Source organism: Brienomyrus brachyistius, chromosome 22 (assembly GCF_023856365.1).
Source record: "Brienomyrus brachyistius isolate T26 chromosome 22, BBRACH_0.4, whole genome shotgun sequence".
NCBI lineage: Eukaryota > Metazoa > Chordata > Actinopteri > Osteoglossiformes > Mormyridae > Brienomyrus > Brienomyrus brachyistius.
Window position 1 is genome coordinate 1875430 of NC_064554.1, and position 21979 is coordinate 1897408.

Consider the following 21979-nt stretch of genomic DNA (forward strand, 5'->3'; position numbering starts at 1 on the left):
CTCTTCTTTGCTCTCTCTGGCCCATGTTCAGTGTGGTGCACACAGTGATACCAAACAACACAGTAGCATGTTCTTTCCCTTTAAATAGGCTGAATGGCTGATGAAAAGCTTGAAGGTGCCTGTGATACTAATTAAGGTTAAACACTTAGTTTGAAAGATGACTGACTATAATGCAAGGATAAATACTGTTCTGTCATATCTTTCTAAAATAAACAACAAATAATTTCTTTTTACAATTTTATTGGTTTACTCTACCACATACTAAAGGAAAGCAACTATACATTAGACAATTGCTTTTAATTGAATCACTTTTCAGAGAATTAAAGGATTGTTTCAATGAGCTGAAAGGCTACCATCAAATTTGTCCACGTCTGTATGTTTTGAAATTGTGTTATATTTATGATTGTGCAGCAAGTTTCAATGAGGGAAACTGCATTAAAATTTCTCCATTAAACCCAAGGGCAGAGGAGGGTTCTCAGTCGTGGTGAGGAGGGTTGGGGTCCCTTCTGTAAATATTGTAGGGGGCCCTTGCCACGATGGGCCCGGAGGTGGGTGCCCCTCCGCCTTCCCCCCCTGCTTACTCCACTACTGAATCAGGTATGGAGGGAAATAAATGACACCACACAACAAGGAAAGGGAGTGAAAATCCACTGTGTGGGGAAGGGATGGGAAAACTACCATGGCCATTTTGACCTGAGGTCCTGCATCAGAGTTTTGGTTTTAATTACTAGAGTTGCAATTCCCCCTAAATCACAAACAGCAAAGTCACCTGACATTTCCTCCATGTACAGCCATAGCCCATGCATCTCCTGGAAGTTAACAGAACTATTACAACTGTTTATGGAATATGACGTGAATATGAACTGGCAGTATGTTTACAATACCATCCATCCATCTTCACACACCTTCGGGGACCATATATCTGGAAACCTAGGACACACAGCGGAGGAAGGCCCTGGATGGGATGGCAGGCCATTGTAGGACAGTTACAATGCAATATTAGCGATAAACCTAACTTTAACCTCTTATATTAAGGTTCCAGATTGATCTGGGCTATAATTCTGAAGATCTGGTATTACACTTTAACCCTTGTTTTGCTACAGTATTACTAGGGACAGTACTGAGTATTAACAGTAGTTTAGTATTGTTAGGGACAGTACTGAGTATTAACAGTAGTATAGTATTATTAGGTTCTGGCTTTGTTGGAAGATGTTGTGTAGCTGCAGTACTGCATACACTTGTAACTAGGCATTCAATGGGAGCTTAGCCTAGCTACACTTAGTCGACTCCTCAACAGCATGCAAGCTAAATGCAAGTAAATGTACAGAGATCAAATTACTCCTGAAGAACATACTGGAGGAGTATGAAGCAGACAGGGAAAGTAGGACAGTTAAGGCAATTCACATAAAGAAATATTAAAAGGCATAACAGGAATGCAAGTTTCTCCTTCGTTACTCTACAGGTGACGATAAAGATGACGGAAAATGACTTCGAGGTGGAGGGGGGGGTGGGCTGCGTAACCTAACTTACGTTCGGGTCAAAGGTCACTTCAGACTGAAGTCCTTCAAGATCTGTTAAATGGTTTGAGGTAGGATGAGGAAGTCTCTGCACAGAATGCACGGTAACAACAAACACTTAGAAATGATGGTTTTTATTGTCAAAAACTATTGATTACATTTAATAAGCTAAATAACTTGTAAAATGTCGATTTTTCTGGAAAATGAAATTAAAACTAACTGGAATACTAATTATCGATAAAAATACTAATAAAGACATTATTTTTTTTGTTTGATATTATATTTCTGATTATGAAAGAAAAATATGAGGGAACAGTTTGGTACTTGTATACTTAACCCAGAGCAAAGTCTATGGGGATGAAACAAATTTGGGAAAAGCACATGTTGTACTTTCATACCACTTTTAACATTTATCAAGTTAAAATGCATAAAGTTATATCATACAAGAAATGGATTTTAAAAACTTAAATTGCAATAAAAATGAAAAGACAGTTACCCGGATCTAAAATAAAAAAATTCAGATCAATGATCTGAATGAAAAACCAAATGTGAAACATTTGATATCCTAAAAATGAAAACTTAGATATGATGTTATTTATTTATTTATTTGCAGAAACAAATGAATGGTGATAAAAGATCATATGAAAGTAACCACATCTTCGGTCTGAGTCTCCACCCCTTCAATCTTCTGTTACAGTGTATGAGATACAACAAACAAAGGGGAAGCAGAGTGCAGAGGACTTTTGGTTTTGATTGAACTTTGATTTCCTTTGCATTTCTACTGAATTTGATTGAATTTTGATTTCCACTGTGTTTATACTACATTTTATTGATCGTAGATTGTTGATGAACATCTTACTGCATTGACAACCTAGCATTTTTACTTGTGTTGTTGTCACCATTAGTATTAAGGAAAATCCACAATAATTCCTCCTCAAGGCAACAACAGAATCTTGTTTCAGATGAGCTTTAAGCTCCTGAGTGCTTGTTCTTTTGTAAATGCTCTCCAAGCTTGGGGAATCTCACCACGTCCATGGAATTTCCTGTTGTAATACTTCTCCAGGTCACTTTGAAATCGGCATACAAACCACTTCCAGTACGGAAGCTGGGAATTATCGGGAGTAATACTCCAGCATTCGTAACTAGGACCAGCTTCTCTGTATCGTTTATATGGACATGAATCCTTCTTACTACAGGTGTGTGAGGGGTAGAATTCCTTATCACTTGCAACTGAAGTTGTACAAAATCCAATACAGAGATTATCAGTCCCTCTGTGTGTCCATCCATTGATTCCATTGGTTCGGTGAAAAGGGACTTGATGATCCCCATCGTGATCTTTCATTGTGTTGGTGCAGATGGCTTTGCAGAAGGGACACTGCACCCAGCAACATTCACACAACTGCTTGGTCAGAATCTCATCGGGCCCTTCTCTAAATTCATTCAAACTGATGGAGGACTTTGAAGCAAAATTCTCTTCTACCTGCTCAATGACTGTGCCAAGAGACTTTTCCATCGCTTCCTGAAGAAAATCAAAGTTAGTAATATCTTGATGGTTCATACCTTTGATGTCATTTTCTGCAAATCTCAGTTCATCAGTCAGCTGTCTGGAAAACACCTTAAGCCACATGTTTACATCACCTTTACTCTGTTTGGTGTCTGCTGTTGCTGTATTTGTTGCATGAACCAAACACTGATGCTTCTGTGTAATGTTCTTTTTGATTATCGACAGGATATTAGTGTTTGCAGTGCAGAGATAATTCTCCACATTATGTTTTATGAAGTTTCTGAAGTGTTTCTCTGGGGTGTGTATGTACTCCATGAACTTGTCAAAGTTCTCTTCCTGTGCCAGTGATCTCAGGATGTGCATCTCCATACCTGATCGGTTCCCGCTAAAGGCCGGGAAACTGGCCCTCATTTCTCCAGCTATATCAATGGCTGTTTTGTCACACACTGCCTGATAAATGGATAATTTCAGTTTGGTGCAGATGAACTCTGCAAACACTGCTGTTGATGTTGCACCCTGACAGTAGCTTTTGAAGATGCTGTAGTACTGCGGTTACATTTTGAATAGGTAACTTTTCACATCATTTTTTTCTTTGAACTCCACGTGAAGCTCAGTAAATTTCCTCTCTGCAATTTCACACACATAGAGCAAAAGGTTTATGATTAATTCTTTTTTAAAATGAAATTTTTGGTGTTCTGATTCAAACTTCTTCACTTTCTGTTTGACAACATTCTTTATTTTCTGAATGTAACTGTCATTGTAACCAATTGTTAAAACTGGTTGTTCTTTAATGTATTCCTCCATTTCTCTGGCAATATCTTTCATTACAGTCCTTATCTTATCTTGATCTTCTGATGTTAGACTTTTAGAAAACATTTCGTTGTTTTCTGTATTGTTGTTTTTAGTAACGTCTTTACTCATTTTAGTTTCTTGCTTAATTGAAGAGGTTTCCATTTGTTCATCTCTGACACAAAAATAATGTTCCCTTAATGATATGTAAGTTGAATAATCTCTTATGCACAAAATATTTCTGTATTCTGCAGAATCTTTTTGTTTATGAACCAGCCCCCTTTCATTGTCTTCAGATAGGATACGTAGAATGTCCTCTCCTACCGTAATGCTCTTAATGGGAGTCATGCCTTGTGTCAGCTCTGAAACCCACACAGTCCACAATGAATCAAACTCTTTCTTTGATTCCTCTTCATTGCTCATATCTTTCAGTTTTAATGCCAGCTCTTTGCTCTTATTGAAAAGCTCATTTTCATACTGTGATCTCTTTTCATCTACCTTCTTACAAGCTTCCCTCTGCTGAATAACTATATCAAATTTCCTTTTTGTTCCTCTAAGAAGGTCATCATGAAGCTCATTGATCTTGCATAGAAATCTTTCTTTCCACTGAACTAGGACCTCCTTATCTTGGCTTTCTTCAAAGTATTCAATCATATTTTTCTTAACCTGCTCATAGGGCTCCTTCAGTTCTTCAACAAGAAATGTTTCAGGTACCATATCAAGCATTCCATTTTCAATCCTGTTATGTAGTTTGTTTTCAGTCATCAACATTGCCCTCCTGAGTGTCCATGTCCATTTCCCATACTCAGTCTCCAGTTGTCTGTATATGGAAATCTCCAAAGTATTCTTAAAACTGAAAACAAAGTTTTCATTCAGGAGAGCATTCCAAAGATCATGGATCCTGGTTTTGAAATGTGGCAACTTTTGTCCTCTTTGAAACGACTTGCTTTGTGAAAGATGTCCACTGATCTCTGTGTTAGAGAATATCGTTTGTTTTAGGTCCTGGGTGTTCTCACTGTAACATGGATTTGGGGGGGCCATTGGTGGGCTGCCTTCCCAAAGCTGTGCAAAATACTTCACATCTCTTGTTATATCGAAAGTGATGACATCACTGAAAGACTTCATATCACATTCTTCTTCTGTGGCAGCCAGTTGGGTCATTTTATCGAGTTTCTCCTGCAGGTGCCTTTTCACCTCCATGTTTTTCTCGCTAGCTGTGATATCTCCCACATTCTGATGAACAAAAACACACCTGGGAGACAGCTTCACTTTTTTCATTCTTAAAAAAGCCTGAACTACAATTTGAAGAATGTCTTGCATTTCTGATGGATTTTCTCCAAATATGTTGATTAAGGTCATATCTCCGAGGCCAATGACAAAAGTCGCCAATTCATTGTCATGGTGGAGTGTTTCTTTACCGGCCAACTCCAAAGCTCTTAGGCCCTCTGTGTCAACAACAAGAACATAGTCAAAACTTTGCTGCATTTTCATGTCTTCACTGAGTTCCACGAGCTGCATGAAAGCACCACGTGTGCATCTTCCAGCACTGACAGCAAACTGCAACCCAAACATTGCATTCAGCATTGTAGATTTTCCGGTGCTCTGAACACCCAAGACAGACAGAACAAAGATGCGTTTGTCCCCAAGTCGCTTAATGACTTCATTCAATACAGCATCTATCCAGTTCAGAGGAACATGTGCTGCATCCCCGTCCATTAGCTCCAATGGGTACCCAGATATCATGAGTTCTGCAGCCAGTTGAGGTAACAAAGAAATGTTCCTCATTTCTCCTTTTATCATTATCTGATCTTTATGATCTTTCCAGGCTTCATAAATTTGACCAACTTCTCTCAGAAAGTGCTCAATTCCAAACATAGCAGCATTTATCTGCTCTAATATGTTGTCCAGTTCCTGTTCGATCATTTCCAATTTCTCCGATATACAATGTTCTTTTTTTAAAGACAGGACAGTGGACCACTTTTCTCCATATTTGTGTTGAAGATCTAATAGTGTGACTGAGGAACGATCATCCATCAGAATCCCCAACCATTTTAAGAAATATGTTTTTTGATTTGAATCCAGAGTTGCCAGGTTATCGATAAATGATTCCATGAGGTCACTCAGACCGCAGATTCTTTGTTCTTTTCGTATTATTCTCATGTCCTGTTCTATTCTACTCTTGTGCTTCTCAATATCTCCATGTAAGCGATACAGATCTTTGTTTTTTTGGCTCCAGTCTTGCCACAGTTTCCCCTGACAAGGTAGAAACTTCTCTTTGATTTTGAACAGCTTGGTTTCTTTCAGTTGCTCCAGCAAGTCAAGTGCACATGCCTTCCCTTTTTTACAGTCTTCATTGTCCTCATCCACTTTGAAATCTGAATTCTGCAATGCATCTTCAAGATTGAAGGCCTGATATGGTTTAGATAAACTTTCTTTGATGACTTTAGTCAAATTCTCTGTTATATCAAAGCGATTTCTATTTTTTAACCCAATTTTATATTTTCCCTCAGACACTTCAGTTACAGCACTGTCATCATCATCAAGCAAACATATTAGAGGTTTAGAGGAACTGAAAAGCTTCACTACAACATCAAAAGCTTTATCATCTTGGCTTAGGTTTGGTAAAAAGACAACATTGACTGAGGCAAATTTGGTCAAAAACATTCGTTGCAACTCATTTTCTTCCGCATCACCATGGAGATTGCAGAACGCCACACAGTCCCTGAAATTTTCAGTATCTTTCCCAGAAGGACAGTACCAAGCAATTTCCACAACTCCATCCATCAACAAGCGTTTTTGACTGTTTCCTGGACAGTCTCTGTGGAAGAACGTGTTGTGTCGTTGGTTGATTAAGCCGTTCAACAGCAAAGACTTGGAAGTGGACACTGAGCCTAGCTTGAACACTGACACCATCGGCAATGCGGCTTTGTAGATTGGCATGGCTTTGGTTGTCATTTCACCGGAGTCTTCAGGTGACTTCCAGCTTTTGGTTATTTGCCGAAATGTCCAGAGTGGACATTCTATCTCTTGAGTGGTGGGGTTAATCACAAGGAGTGGCAGTGCGTACTGACACAGGGACAGCTTAGTAACCATGTACTGCTTAAGAAAATCATCTGCACAATGAAACACAGCCATCTGAACATCCATTGGGTGGATACAATTCTTTGTGTTGCTCTCGCCATCACACACCGTTTTTCCAAAGAGTGCATTATGAACAGATGTTGGGGCATCGTTGATTCTAGGCTTATCGATAGACCTTTCACTGCATGTGTTACTGTTCTCCTCTGTGACAGTTACATATCTGGACCTGTAGTCCATCATCAACAATCTCTGCAGAAAAGCATAGGGCAGGTCTTTCTCTGTTTGCAGCTGGAGCTGCAGCAATGAGGAGCAACTCATTTGAAGAAAATCTTTCATTGTTAATTTATCCTGTAGCTGAAGTCGCATCAGGAGGTCTTTAATTTCCATGGAGTTGCGTAGTTTACGTTCAGCCGTCTTGCTCTCATTTTGGCCTGCTCTCACTTTGGTGTCCTTTAGAATAAATTACATCACACTGTTAGTAGAAATTAAACAAATAATGTCACTCATATTAAGATTATTTTTCTTCTGGCCCTATCAGCAAATAATCCAAATTTATGTTTTTCTTCATAAAGGATGGTTTTCCACTGCAGTTTTCCCGAAAGTACCAAAAGCGCGGTACTTCAAGGTGTTGGTTTTCAGCTGCTATAAAAACTGGATACTGTCGCTGACTGACATCACAACACGAAGTGGAGTATTTTGTACTATATATATTGTATATTATAGGGGTGGGTGATACCTGCATCCCAGATCAATCTTTTTCATACCTTCACGCTGTACGGACTTTATAGTGCATGGGGTTTAAGTTTTGATAAAACATTTTTACTCTGTCATAGGAAAAAAATTACATAGCAAGCTTTGCAGTTTTAATAAAGTTTCCTTTAAGTTAATCAAGTATATGTTTAAAAATGATGTGCTGCATAATTATGTTCATCCTTGTTGTTTAAATCGCTTCTAGGTGGGTTTGTAAGAAATTTATGTTGAACTCCTTTTCTGTTTTATAAATATCCCAATATTTATTACAACAAAATCACATTGCGATATTTAAACATTTTGCCCTAGTATATTATACAAAATACTTTTATTTTCTGTCATGCCTTCCTGATCTCATTGTATTTGTTCTTCTGACCAGATCGTAATTAAAGCGTAGGTCTCTTCATTTGCCCATGTATCCATTATTATTACTTTCTTAACTCCATTTATTTTTGGTTTCTGAGTTTGTAACTTTTTTCCCCAAGAGAGCAGTTGTTCTGTGTTTAGAGGCAGGCTATTTGCACAACCAATTCGACAAAGAAAGCATTTCAAGTCCCACCCCAAAGTACCAATAAAGTACCCCAGCTGGTTTGGTACTTCAGGTCCTGAAACTTTTGGTGCCGGTAATCGACCACAAGTGAATGAAAAAGTGAACGTACCGAAAGTATGGTCCCAGTTGCGGTGGAAAAGTACCCTAATATGGTGGAAGTCAATGCAGCATCAATAGTCCTAAGTGTAACAATACTAATGGCCAAGTCAGCAAATATTTACCTTGACTTCAACTGCGACATCTTCATTGCTGGATGAATGACGTTCTCCATGTAGTGATTAGATAAAGATAACGTTTAAAAGACAAACAGACATGACTGATTCCTGTACATTTTAAGCTTTAATTTTCACTTTTTCTTTGCTCCTGGATCACTACAGCCATCTCATAGCTCCATTATAAGCTCCAGAATATCTCCCAAATGTTAACAGTAGTAACAAATCCTGTTTAAATACCTGATGCAGGAGTCTCCTCTTCTGGCATCTCAGTATGTCCAGCGAAAGGTTCTCGCTGGTCTTCGTCTGCTTTCTCCACATTGTACATGTCTATGGTGTAGCAACGTTGCGTGTTCCCCGATAGCATGACCTTTACCTTTTCAAGCAGCTCTATGACAACAGCTGAGTCATTTTTGCTTTGATGACATGTGTGGTACCTTCCTCCACACCGATCTAGAATTAGCTCAAGAACAGTGTTTCCCTTCAGGTCGTTCACGACTCTGTCCTCATTTGCATCATCATATGTAATAATTATGATTGTGAACTCCAGAGATTTTTTTCCAAACGTCGCCAGCAGCCAATCCAATCCACAATTCTCTGTGATTTGACCCAGGGGTACGACCAGGAGGAAAGCATGGATTTCGTGGTTACAGAGGGAGACCCACTGCTGCTGCCAGTCGACCTTCTGGAAGAGTTCAGTGTCCTGGAAGCCCAGCATGTTGATCACAGAAAAGCGACGTCCAGAGACATTGCAATTTCTCAGTGTGACCTGTGGGCGCCCACTCATTTCTGGCTGAAACTTCTGATTTCCTAAGGAAATGCTCCCTGATCCAGCCAGCAACATGGTGAGCTCTGCGGTTTTCGGCTGTTCATGTAAAACTGCTGAAATTTTAAAAGAGAACATTTAACAGAAACTTAAAGATCGTAATAATTTTGAAAACATTTTCTATGCCCTTAACTTAATCAAATTAATAAAATTAATTCTTAATTAATTTTGTTAATTACTATGTCTAAATTATGATGTACTACCAGATTACATTGAACATATGTATCTAACTACTAACAGGATTCAACCGGCATGGCAACAGGAAAAAGAAACTTTTTAGGACAAGGGGTAAAGACATAAAAACATACATAAACAAAGAATACAAACACAATAATACAAAGATGAAATACAGTATAAATATACAATATTTTCATCAGTAATTATTCAGATCTGAAACAACTACAGATCTATGAGTGTCATGCCCGGCTCGTACGATCCTCATGTGTGCCACGCCCCCTAATTATCCACGTGTGCTTCCCTGATCGTACCCAGCTGTGTCTGATTATGTTTGCCCAGTCTTGTGTATTTTAGTCAGTGTCTTGGCTTGGTTCCCTGTCCGTCATTGATGTTTGTGACTCGTAAGTGCTGGTGTCCTGTCCGTCCCAAGCTTTATTAAAGCCCCGTTTTTCCCGAATTTCGCCTGCTCCTTTCCTGCTTCCTGTACGCTCACCTGTTTTACCAGCCCGATCGTGACAGTGACAGTCTTTAATAAGATTTTTAAAAGCTAAAATTTGAATGTTTTTTTTGTAAATCATTCTAGTCTCTGGTGGCAGCAGTCTAGAATAACAAACCAAACTTTGTGTTTGGGGTTTCTCAATAATATGAGTTTAACCCGAGAACCATATTAATGAAAGACCAGAGACTCTAATACGGCTCAATCTGTCAAGAAGAACAGTGTGATCAATGGTATAAAAAGCTTTGGCAAGATCTATAAAAATAGCTGAACAATATTTTTTTAATCTAAAGTGGCAGTGATGTCATTTAAAACCTTAACCAATTGGAAAATTAAAATCAGATGAATGTGTTTCTTGACTCTGTGTAGTATTAATTGGCAATGTGCCTTTTAAAAATTCAATTAACTTCTCATATTCAGTTGCACCTCAGAAAATATATATATTACACATTAGACAAAAGATACGTTTGTGGAACATTTTAATAAGCATGAAGTTAATTTGGAATGAGCCATGTAATTATTGGTCTGTTAAGTAGTCCGATTTGATGTATTCTCACCTTTTTCATTTGATTGTACATCAGGATATTTCCCATCAGCCATCTCTTCCACTTGAAAGATTTCTCTGTAAAACACAAAGTGATTCTCTTTTTTAAGAATAACTGACTAAAAAATAATATTATGACGGCTCACTGGGATATTGAATTGTACTTAAAATTTTATGTCACAGTTCCATTAGCATGCCAGTCTAGCCAGAGTACCTCATAAATGTGTCTGTATGACACATGTGCAAATCATTTTTCCTGCCCCTCCTACCCTGAGCTGAACAGACCGCAAAGGGTAGACCTTTTACAGTGCCCACTTTTAATAGTAATTGGGGCTTTCCGTCTCCCCCCCCCACCTATATTCATAACTAACCTCCCTGCCCCCCCAGTCCCTAGTTCAAACATTCCTCAACTACTCTACACATTCGCCTCCCCAATACACAGGTTCCCCTCTGGTTCAGTTGCAACCCATCCGTCTTGAACAGGTTCCATCTGTTCCAGAAGGTCTTTTAATGCCCCATAAACCTAAACCCCTCTTTTAAGTACCACCATTTTAGCCACGCGTTTAATCTCTTTATCTCAGCTAACTTAGCCTGGCTTGCACCTGGCACGGGAAGAATTCCACAGAATACCACTGTTGACGTTCTGCTTCTAAGCTTATCCATGACTTCTATAAATTTATCCTGCAGAACAGCCCTCCTGCCCTTGCCTATGTCGTTGGTGCCAATATGCACCATGACCACTGGATCCACCCCGGCAGGGGTCAAAAGCCTGTCCACACGATTCCTGGGCACCAAGCAGGCAAGACACCGTATAGGACCCTCTATCACGGATGCACATATAACTGTCTACACCTCTAAGAATTGAATCCCTTACTACCACAACCTCCCTCTTCCTGGGGGGAGGGGGCTCCTCAGAGCCAAAGGACCCACCTGCCTCCCCAGTCTCTTCCGGCTCTAAAGCTAGAAGCACCTGAAAGCGGTTAGACACAGTCGCTTCAGGTGATGCTGCCTCTGTGAACTGTGTAAGCCCTTTTCTATGACCTATGTTCGCCCAGCTCTCTCGACCTACCTGTTCTTCATTCTCCCCCCTCCCCGCTTGAGGCATACACACAGTCCCCCTAAAAGGTGTATTAACACATTGTTGTGTTGGATGAGAGCCATTTGCTCCTCTAGGTCATGAACCTTGACCACGAGTGAGTCCACTAACTTACATCGCTCGAAGTCCGATTGGACACAAACATCCAGAAGGGCAAACATCTTGCAAACACAACATTGAGCTGACCCCATAATTAACTAGCTCACTCTGACCCCGTCCTTTACTCCCAGCCCAGTATATTTATGTAGCGTATTTAACTTTTACTTGATTTAATTAACGTATAGTAATATAATGAAGTGCGGAGTACAATAAAACAGTGTTTGTGAAACTTATTTGTCCTGAGGACCAGTCATGTCAGGTTTTGTGGCTGCAGGGCCCTGCATAAACGACTGCCCCCAACCCTCCGCGGATGTGTATCCAGATTAGATTAGATTAGATAGATAGATAGTATTTCTATTATTATTGCTGTTATTATTATTATTATTATTATTATTATTCCTGACCTGATCTGACTGAATTCTGATTGGTGCAGAAGCGAGGGTCTGCAGACCGGCAGGAACCCTTTCCGCGGCCCATAGTTTGAGAAACGCTGCAATAAAACACTAAATTAAGACTTGCATTTAAAACAGAACTTTTTAAAGTATCTGATAGGGTCAGAGATAACAACCGTAAACTTTTTAAATTATCAAACTAAGAATTACTTATCCGAGAATAACTTCCTTATGTTTTGTTTTTAATTGTTTAATTATATTGCTTGTCTTGTATGAATTATTATATTGTATTATCATACCTTCTCTTTAAATTTTAGCAAAGCATACTTTGCAGTCTACTGTGCTTTGGTTTTTGTCATACTGACCATTGGTGCATTGTATCTACCCTGTGTGGATTCCCCGTATTTACCAGCGGTTTTGCATTATTTCAGATTAGTTGAGTGTAGGGGGCGGCATGGTGGTGCAGTGGTTAGCACTGTTGCCTCACACCTCTGCAGCCCGGGTTCTCCGCCTGGGTCACATGTGTGCGGAGTTTGCATGTTCTCCCCATGTCGTCGTGGGGTTTCCTCCTGGTACTCTGGTTTCCCCCCACAGTCCAAAAATATGCTGAGGCTAATTGGAGTTGATAATTGCCCATAGGTGTGCATGTGAGAGTGAATGGTGTGTGAGTGTACCCTGCGATGAGCTGGCCCCCCACCCTGGGTTGTTCCCTGCCTCGTGCCCATTGCTTCCAGAATAGGTTCCGGACCCCCCGCGACCCAGTAGGATAAGCGGTTTGGAAAATGGATGGATGGATGGATGTATACACGGCTTCCTTCACCTGCTTCCCTCTGCCAGACGTGACAGCTGTATCCTGGGGCCTATATATTTTTCCCTGTACATTCTTCCTTTAGGCTCAGTTCTAAGGAAACACAGCTTCTGCTTTCAGTGTTATGCAGACAACATTCAAATTTACTTCCCAATACAGTGATCCAATAATAATAATCAATTAAAACCATTGTTGGACTGCCTAGAGGACATAAAAGCCTGGATTGTCAGGTATGGGGACAGGACAGAACACTGGACCTGGATTGCAGGAGACCTGGTTTATTAGATGAAAACATAGAGAACTCAAGGGATGAAGCAGAAGCGTAGTTGGGGACAGAGTGGAGGAGTTGATAGCGAGAGAGTCAGCTTTTTCCAGAAATTCATGACAGGATCTGGTCATACAGTGATACACTTTAGTCGCAGGTTTAACGGCATTTAAATTTCTCTTTGATTATGCAGGGATTTAGTGTTACCATTATGCTAAATTACATAAAGGCAACACCAATTAATGCATTGATGTATAGTGGAGATGTTTGACCTCTTTTTGTTACACACTGTTTTAAACCGCAAAACTCTTTTAAAGAAATATGCCTCTTGGATTGTGGAAAACTATCCAAACACTGGCATATACTGAGCAATTCCATAATGTTCAGTATAGAGTTGTTTATCACACCATGAAATAGATCACACCATGGTGACCTAACTTCAGTAAAAGTTACTTGCATATTGCATATTACATTTTATGTCATTGTTTGTATCAAATAAATTCATATACAATGTTTGTATTAAACAAAACTGCATAAAGCCAATTTATTGCCTATATCAAGTGTATGATGCCTACTGTATAACAGTAATATATGCAACAATTGGCACGCGACAAAACAGAAAGTCAGAGGTAACTTTCAACTGGTAGCTTTACTAAGAATATAGCAGCTGTAGAATTTGCATAAATCAATGACAAAGAATATAATAAAGAACTTATTTTTGTGGGAAAAGAAGCTAAATACATCCATTTAAAATCATGAGAGCCTTGCCATCAATTGAGTTGAAAACTTGAGTTGAAAACGAGCTGACGTCATTGCCAAAAGTACACATAAATGAAATGGAGACGACGGCCATTTTACCGGGGTGTGAGTGACAACAGCAGCAAGAAAACCCCGAATCTAAGTTTCTTCTGTTTACCTTCGGATCTTACAAATCAAGGCAAAGAGACTGAAGAGCTGCCAGAAAGGCGACAGAAAACTTGCTAAGATCCATCAATCGAAAGAACTTGAAGGACGATACTGTTAAAAATGCATATTCGTTTCATTTTGAGCATTTTGTGATTTGTATTTTGCTGGACGGGAAAAATCAGATGGAGGCTAATTTGTAATAAAATAGATTGAGCGATTGTGTTCTGTGTATTTAAAATACTTAATAAAATTCCATTTTAAGAATGTTCATCGCTAGGCTTACAGACTTTTAAATACAACCTATTGCCATTCTTCGCATTATTCCAAGGAAAGAAGCTGCTTTGGTGATCAGTGCAAACTACATATTAGTATATGCAGTAAAATGGGCATATATTGCTGACTGAATGTCAGTATAACACGATTAGCAAACAGCAGTGCTGTGCTCTAGAACTTGTAAAGTAACTCGTTAGCCTCCTAAGGTCATTCTAAATTAAGTTAATTTTAACAGACATGCTCAGGCAGTGGCATCTTGTGGTTTGTCATATATGGAAACCTTCATTAGCGATAAATCAGACTAGCTAGTTTTGTTCCTAAGGACAAAGTAAATTTCTTTCATCTAATCATGGGAGTTTTTATAGGCACTGAGCTCCTGTAAAAGGGAGAACCAACTGGTGAACTTGACGTTGCATATCATCTGCGTCACAGTCGCTGGTCCTGTTTGTATTTTTTCAGTGTATATCTAAATAACAGTTTCTTTGAGTTTATGTTCAGTACCCTACTGTAAGACAAAGCTGGCAATTCACGCATTATGGTCATTTAAGAAAGTGTTACGGCTCCTCATTGCGCCTGTATTTGAACTTTATGGTTAACTGTGTGGTAGATTACTTCCTTCAAATGATATGAAGAAATGTCTCAGTCGCATTTGCCTGAACAAAATGCAGCTTTTCATAGTCCTCAGCACTCGCTATACATTCAGTTTATATTAAACTTTTTTTAACACTGAAAAGAAATACCGAAGTTTATGCATCTGTGCGACAGACGTCTCCGACATTCCCGGTAAAATGCCCGCTACGCACAAATCGTGACATATTACGCATGTAACTTAATACAACCCATTGCCTATACATGTCTCAGTAGGTGGAGCCATTGTGCAGCAGAGGCCATGCCCTAGCTCAGCTGTCATCATATCTAGACTTACGAACAGCGAGCTGCTTTAAACAGAATAATTAAAAAGCAAAAACAGAAATTAAATTGCAGGACAAGAAAGATTATTTCCAGGACATTTGGCCATTTCTATCAGTTTCCAGGTCATTTCAATGTGCCTGTTATCATGCAGTACTATGAGGGAGGGTGTGTAGGCTGCATATCATTCAGTAAGATCAAATAATGATCGCTATCTGTAAAAAAAACGTCTTGAAACAGCAATGGGGTTTAGCGCCTGGCGTAAATATAACTGTATGAAACATGTTAAATACAAGCATAGGCTAGGCTACTCTGGCTGTGTTAAAGGCGGGGATTCTTTCATATTACACATATTGGACTAGATTTGGCTAACTAACGTTTCACGTAACATCATTAATAAACAATAACGATAAATAGCTAATGAAGGGGATGGTATCAGTAATAGTGTCCAGAGAAACATTTCAAAGCCAAATTTGGATATCCAAACAATGATGATAGCTGGTAATGGTGTGTTAATATATGTATCAAGCATTCCGCAGAACTTAACCAATAGCCAATAGCTATTGTATTGCTGAATGTAACCAACAGCCTACATATAAATTGACATAAACTCTCATAAAACACTACTTATCTCCCAGAAAACAAGCCTCCTGTATGTAGTGTATGACTGACAAGAACCCCCCCAAACCCCTCACCCCCATGTCCCAGACCTCACTATTTTTCACACCTTGGCTGTGTCGCTACTCCCAGTCACCTAACGCTTCTTCAGGAACTGTTACATTCCTTTCAGAGAGCTGTTTACCAGGTATTTCTTTCACTCATCCATTATCAACTTCCCCTGTTATACTGGACTGTTTTGGACATCGGTGATAGTGTTTATTGTTGATTGTTACAGTTATGATTTATTATCGCGGTCAGGGGCAGCGGGCTGCCCTTCTCTGGCTGTCAGTTTGGGAAACTCACATGGAGGGGAGGTGTCTGTGTCATGTGCAGATTTCTTTGAAACCCCAATACAAACTCGAACCCCTAACCCTATACTCTTGTTGTTTTTAGCTGTACATGTTAATGCCTTCCATTAAAAAAAAAAAAAAAGCAGTCGAAATGAGCACTGCTGTGTATCTGACGTTTCTTTAAAAAGCCCAATAATGGTGATGGCCTTTAAAATCTAAGTAAAAAAAACTGATGCAGTGGAAGTTGCAGGACAAGCAAGTAATACTGATAATGTTTATCAGCCAGCAGCAGCTAGTGTTATGGGGCAAAATGATTTGTTCATAATTTAATTGTAATTGAATAATTTGTTAAAATTGCATTGCTGATATATTCCTGTTTAGGCACAATTTCATCCGTGTTTTTAGTGGCCTCTGCCATCACTGCGGAAAAAAAATCACTCATCTGCTTTGTGTGGCATTAACATGAAAAGTGATCAAATTGTCAGTGTCTCTGTTCATCATGGCTGAATCTCAATACCAAGCACACAAAGATTGTACTTGTTGTTTTTGGAAAGCTTAGTCTTGCTATCTTGGGTAAATCTCAATACCAAGGCAAAGATTGTACTTGTGGTATTGGCAAGACCAGTCTTGCTACCTTGCCTTCCAAGAACAAACCTGGGGCGCAGTGAATTGTGGGATTGGTCTCGTTTGTTGAGGATATAACCGACATATTGGCCCAATCCCAAACTATACCCGACACTCCGCCTTCATTTCGAGTCACCCTCACAACACGCCCTATGCACTTAAACTGAAGGAAATTGTCATAAGAAAGATTTGAGACAGACTTGTCCTCGCAGCGCCTTTTTACAATCTTCTTAACAGGTGTTATGCCGAAAAAGGCATCCCTGCCGTAGAATGCATAAATGATCGTTCCTGTTTACTTAAACTCAGAAAACGCACGTAACACATCACATGACGTTGTATTTTGTTAAAATACAGATATATAACACAAGGCATCCCCTTGGATTTTGCATTTCTGTAGCTCCCATCATCAAGTACATAATAATAATAATAATAATAAGAAGAAGAATCTTTAAAAAATAAAATAAAAAATCTTTTAAAAAGATTAATTTTTTTCGTGAAAAAACAGTGTTACTGTGCATCTGATACACACTTATAATGTAACAAGCTTTATATTGCCACGTTCATGTCTGCTGTTTTGAACTTTTGAATCGATATTAACAGGCACGTGACAGCCCATTAAGTAACAAAGCGTTTTCAGATCAGCGATCTGTTTTATTTGTTTTGTGTTATATATCTGTATTTAAAATACAACGTCATGCGATGTGTTACGTGCGTTTTATGAGTTTAAGTAAACAGGAACGATCAGTTATACGCATTTCAAAAAAGAGCTTTCATTTCGCTGTTTTCAGTGGTGCGCGCTCCCGAGACAGGCATGCATTCTACGGCAGGGATGCCTTTTTCGGCATAACACCTGTTAGAGGAAATGCATTACGTAGTGATTTGACAAAATGGATCCATCAATAATCTGAATTGTATTGGAATCGCGCAAGCCACCATCGTTGCTGACTCGTTTCAGGAGGGCATAATCGACCACTCCCCCTTAGCTCTTGCTGCTTTGAGACACACTTCAGCATGGCGACGAGTCCCTGGAACGCACAAACGAAGGAGGAGTGGTGAGGCGGAGTATGTAGGGACCTGTTTGGGATTGGGCCATCCTTGATATTTCGAGCGGAGCAAGAACAACATCCGGGGACTTTTGACACCGTCCTCAGTATTTCTGTTCTTAGTATTGGAACTAGTCTTCGGCAATGGAAGATAACGTAAAACGGGTACACGACAACGCAATTACGGTCAAGTGCGTATATTGAGAAACACCTTAGCGTAGAACACTCGAGGATGTAAGTCTAAACTATGTTACGTTTTTCAGAACCGAAAGTAAAACCATTTCTCTTTATGACTGAAAATGTATTAATATCACGTTTAAATATATTATATATATATTTTATATAACTCTTAATAGCAAATCAATGAGGTACTACAATGTGTGTTAAAAACGTTTTATTTTTGCGGCTTTCGAGGTTTTTCTCCTTGTATGTTGCTTCATACCACAACGTAAACTCCCTGATATATACTACATTCCGGTAATATATAAATTGTAAATAAGGTTTTGCACAGAATATTAGTAGAAGAAATCTTTGACCAGTTCTTAAAATGCCCATAATCCATTCATGCACAATTTTTCGATGTTGCAGCGGCAGCCGCACGCAATGATCCAAGTATAAATATAAAAAAAAAAAAAAACTACAGAATGATTAGTTTAATTAATATTCACATGTAGTGATATTAAATACATCTAATTATATATATATATACATATATATACACATATATATATACATATATATATACACACACACATATATATATATATATATATATATATATATATATATATAAAATTAGATGTTTTTAATATATGTGTGTGTGTAAAATCTTTGATATATATATATATATATATATATATATATATATATATATATATATATATATATATATATATATATATATATATATATAAAATGACTGAATGACTGGCCTACCTAGAGATGGCACACAGGACAGCTCCAGTTCGAAGACACTCGAGACTACCGATTTTGAGGTGGGGTTCACGACATATTTAAAAATATCAGTCACGTGACTGACGTGTCGTCTTACCTGATAAGGGAAAAAAACTTTTAAAACCCGGAAAAATGTCGGTGTGCATACTATTGGGTGTTTGTGGCGTTGCTGTACTTCTTTCAATATTTTTTATGCCGTTATCTCTTCGAGATAATTTTCATCTTATGTCATATCACTAAAACAACATGTATAGATGATGTGACAATAAAAAACACTGAAATTTGTTATACACAAGCTTACACACCCACATCCAAATCTAAACAAATTGTCCGAATCCTTGGGAGTCATTCCGTCCATCCATCCACTAAGGGAAATGTGCTTGTCACTTCCATCTACACAATGGCAGATATATAAAGCAACCGTAAAATATCCAGGTAAATTGAATTGTATATGAGCTACAAGTTTACGCTGTTAGGCCACTGTAAAAAATGGTTCTCGTCCCTCGACCCGCCGAAATGCCTCCGATCCGAATTTTTTTTTATTTTTTATTTCGTAAAAATCGCATGGAAGATGCCCAAGAATGATGAAATTTGAATTTCAGGCGCATTCCACATCGACGATTGATCCACATTGTGTAATCCTAGTCTTGGAATGGTTTCCAAAAAAAAAGGACGAGAACCAATTTTTTTTAAGTGGCCTTATGCTGCTAAATTATTCTATCATCACTAGAAAACGAGCTTTGTTATCTCGAGATAACAATTTAACAAAATAAATTACCGAAATAAATTATCTCGAGATAACCGGATAAAAAAATAATTGCAGGTGTGGCACCCAGGAGTATTTGTTTATAGAAAGGCAGCCCTTCAACAACGGTTCAGTTAATTATTTTGTTGTATTTTGTGTTTTCATTGTTTTTGCTGTGTGGCACACCCTCACACTGGCTTGCATGAACAGTAACCTCTGGTGCTATACCCTTTTTGCGCCAGAGGGGGCAGTAATGGCGCCTGGGAGACAGAGAGACTGACTGCGAACCGTAGAAGCAGCTCAGATCGAGCGCGAGCTACGTTCAGCAGTTAGCACGGCGCAGCCTTTATGTTTGATTGTTATTTTCTGTGATTACAGGTGAGTTAAGTGCACACGCATTAAATCGAACGTGTTCTTGGTAATATTTGTAAGTTTAATGACTATTTTTGTTGGTTTCGATTATACTTTTAGATCGTTTGTATGGTAGAAGCAGCTCAGATCGAGCGCGAGCTACGTTCAGCAGTCAGCACGGCGCAGCCTTTATGTTTGATTATTATTTTCTGTGATTACAGAATAAAAGTCGACCTGTTACACCCCAGCCAAATGCTTTTGTCGTAACGTGTGTAACACAAGCACCGCCGTAATCGGCTTCCGTAGCTACAGGTTAGTAATTAGTGTGATAGGTATAGTGAAGTATATATAGTAGGTCTATGCATATAGTAGTATAAAGGCTTTTGTTAGATTTAGTTAAAAGCATAGATTTCAGTTAGATCATGCAGTAAAACTTTACTTGAGGGGACACAAATAATGTAGTATTAAGCTATTACTTATGTATTACTTATCCACAAATTAGGTGTCAGTTACAAACTGATTTCATGTTTGTTCATCATTAATGAAGTGTCACACATTTTCTCAAGTGAGTATTATATTTGTTATATCTGTTAATTATGTAAACCTTTATGAAATACTGAAGGAATCACTGAAGGAAGTACTGTTGCATCAAGTAATGAATAATATATGTACTGTAACATACTGATCTCATGTTTGTTCATCATTAATGAATTGTGACACATTCTTTGTCCCAAGCAGTTACTATATTTGTTACAATATCTAATTCTGTAAACCTTTGTGAATTACTGAAGGAACTACTAAGAAGCTACTGAAGGAACAAGTATGCCTAATGAATAACACAAGTGAAATACCGATCTCACCATTAATAATGGTACAGCCATAGCCCATGCATCTCCTGGAAGTTAACAGAACTATTACAACTGTTTATGGAATATGACGTGAATATGAACTGGCAGTGTGTTTACATTACCATCCATTCATCTTCACACACCTTCGGGGACCATATATCTGGAAACCTAGGACACACGGCGGAGGAAGGCCCTGGATGGGATGGCAAGCCATGGCAGGACAGTTACAATGCAATATTAGTGATAAACTGAACTTTAGCCTCTTATATTAAGGTTCCAGATTGATCTGGGCTATAATTCTGAAGATCTGGTATTACACTTTAACCCTTGTTTTGCTATAGTATTACTAGGGACAGTACTGAGTATTAACAGTAGTTTAGTATTGTTAGGGACAGTACTGAGTATTAACAGTAGTTTAGTATTGTTAGGGACAGTACTGAGTATTAACAGTAGTATAGTATTATTAGGTTCTGGCTTTGTTGGAAGACGTTGTGTAGCTGCAGTACTGCATACACTTGTAACTAGGCATTCAGGAGCTTTAAGCTCCTGAGTGCTTGTTCTTTTGTAAATGCTCTCCAGACTTGGGGAATATCACCTTGTCCATGGAATTTTCTGCTGTAATGGAGAATGATTTAAATTCTTCATTTACCTGCTTAATTATCATCTCAAGAGACCTTTCCATCACTTCCTGAAGGAAATCAATGTCAGTAACAATGTCAGTAATATCTTGATGGTTCATAACTTTGATGTCATTTTCTCCAAATCTCAGTTCATCAGTCAGCTGTCTGGAAAACACCTTAAGCCACATGTTAACATCACCTTTACTCTGTTTGGTTTCCTCTGTTTGTTGCATGAACTAAAGACTGATGTTTCTGCTTAATATTGATTTTGATTAAAGGAAAAATTTTGGATGTGTTCTTGGCGTGGAGATACGTTTTCACCTTACGTTTTATGAATTTGTTGAAGTGTTTCTCTGGGTTATGTATGTACTCCATGAACTTGTCAAAGTTCTCTTCCTGTGCCAGTGATCTCAGGATGTGAACCTCCAAACCTGATCTGTTCCCACTAAAGGCTGGGAAACTGGCCCTCATTTCTCCAGCTATATCAATGGCTGTTTTGTCACACACTCCCTGACAAATGGATCCTTTCAGTTTGGTGCAGATGAACTCTGTAAACACTGCTGGTGATGTTGCCCCCTGACAGTTGCTTTTGAAGATGCTGCAGTACTGCGGTTTCATACTGGCTAGGTACATTTCCACATCATTTTTTT

The 21979-nt window shown here is 38.7% G+C and overlaps 2 protein-coding genes and 1 long non-coding RNA gene across 4 annotated transcripts; 1 reads left to right on the forward strand and 2 right to left on the reverse strand.

Moving 5' to 3' along the window:
* Positions 1-1653: 1653 nt before the first annotated feature.
* Positions 1654-21947, reverse strand: LOC125718412 (interferon-induced very large GTPase 1-like). Its single transcript, XM_048992267.1, has 2 exons — positions 21761-21947; positions 1654-3392 (listed from the first exon to the last, which is right to left on the reverse strand). Exons 1-2 carry the CDS (start codon positions 21945-21947, stop codon positions 2476-2478), a joined length of 1104 nt encoding a protein of 367 aa, XP_048848224.1. The 3' UTR covers positions 1654-2475.
* On the reverse strand, positions 3389-8558 carry LOC125717766 (interferon-induced very large GTPase 1-like). The gene is made up of 2 exons (XM_048991022.1): positions 8413-8558; positions 3389-7341 (listed from the first exon to the last, which is right to left on the reverse strand). The coding sequence occupies exon 2, from the start codon at positions 7276-7278 to the stop codon at positions 3574-3576; it is 3705 nt and encodes a 1234-aa protein (XP_048846979.1). The 5' UTR covers positions 7279-7341; positions 8413-8558; the 3' UTR covers positions 3389-3573.
* On the forward strand, positions 19589-21625 carry LOC125717768 (uncharacterized). 2 transcript variants are annotated; one of them, XR_007384610.1, is made up of 3 exons: positions 19589-19888; positions 19982-20426; positions 20653-21625. It is a non-coding gene; the product is annotated as an uncharacterized LOC125717768 (long non-coding RNA). The 2 variants fall into 2 exon arrangements; XR_007384609.1 differs by lacking the exon at positions 19589-19888 and having other exon boundaries at positions 19895-20426.
* Positions 21948-21979: the final 32 nt, after the last annotated feature.

Excerpts from the sequence above, each read along its gene's own strand:
- LOC125717766 (XM_048991022.1), bottom strand. The coding sequence starts at position 7,278 with ATGGAAATTAAAGACCTCCTGATGCGACTTCAGCTACAGGATAAATTA.
- LOC125718412 (XM_048992267.1), bottom strand. The coding sequence starts at position 21,947 with ATGAAACCGCAGTACTGCAGCATCTTCAAAAGCAACTGTCAGGGGGCA. Across the intron at positions 3,393-21,760 it reads CTTTAGTGGGAACAGATCAG|GTATGGAGATGCACATCCTG; the intron begins GTTTGGAGGTTC and ends GGAACCGATCAG.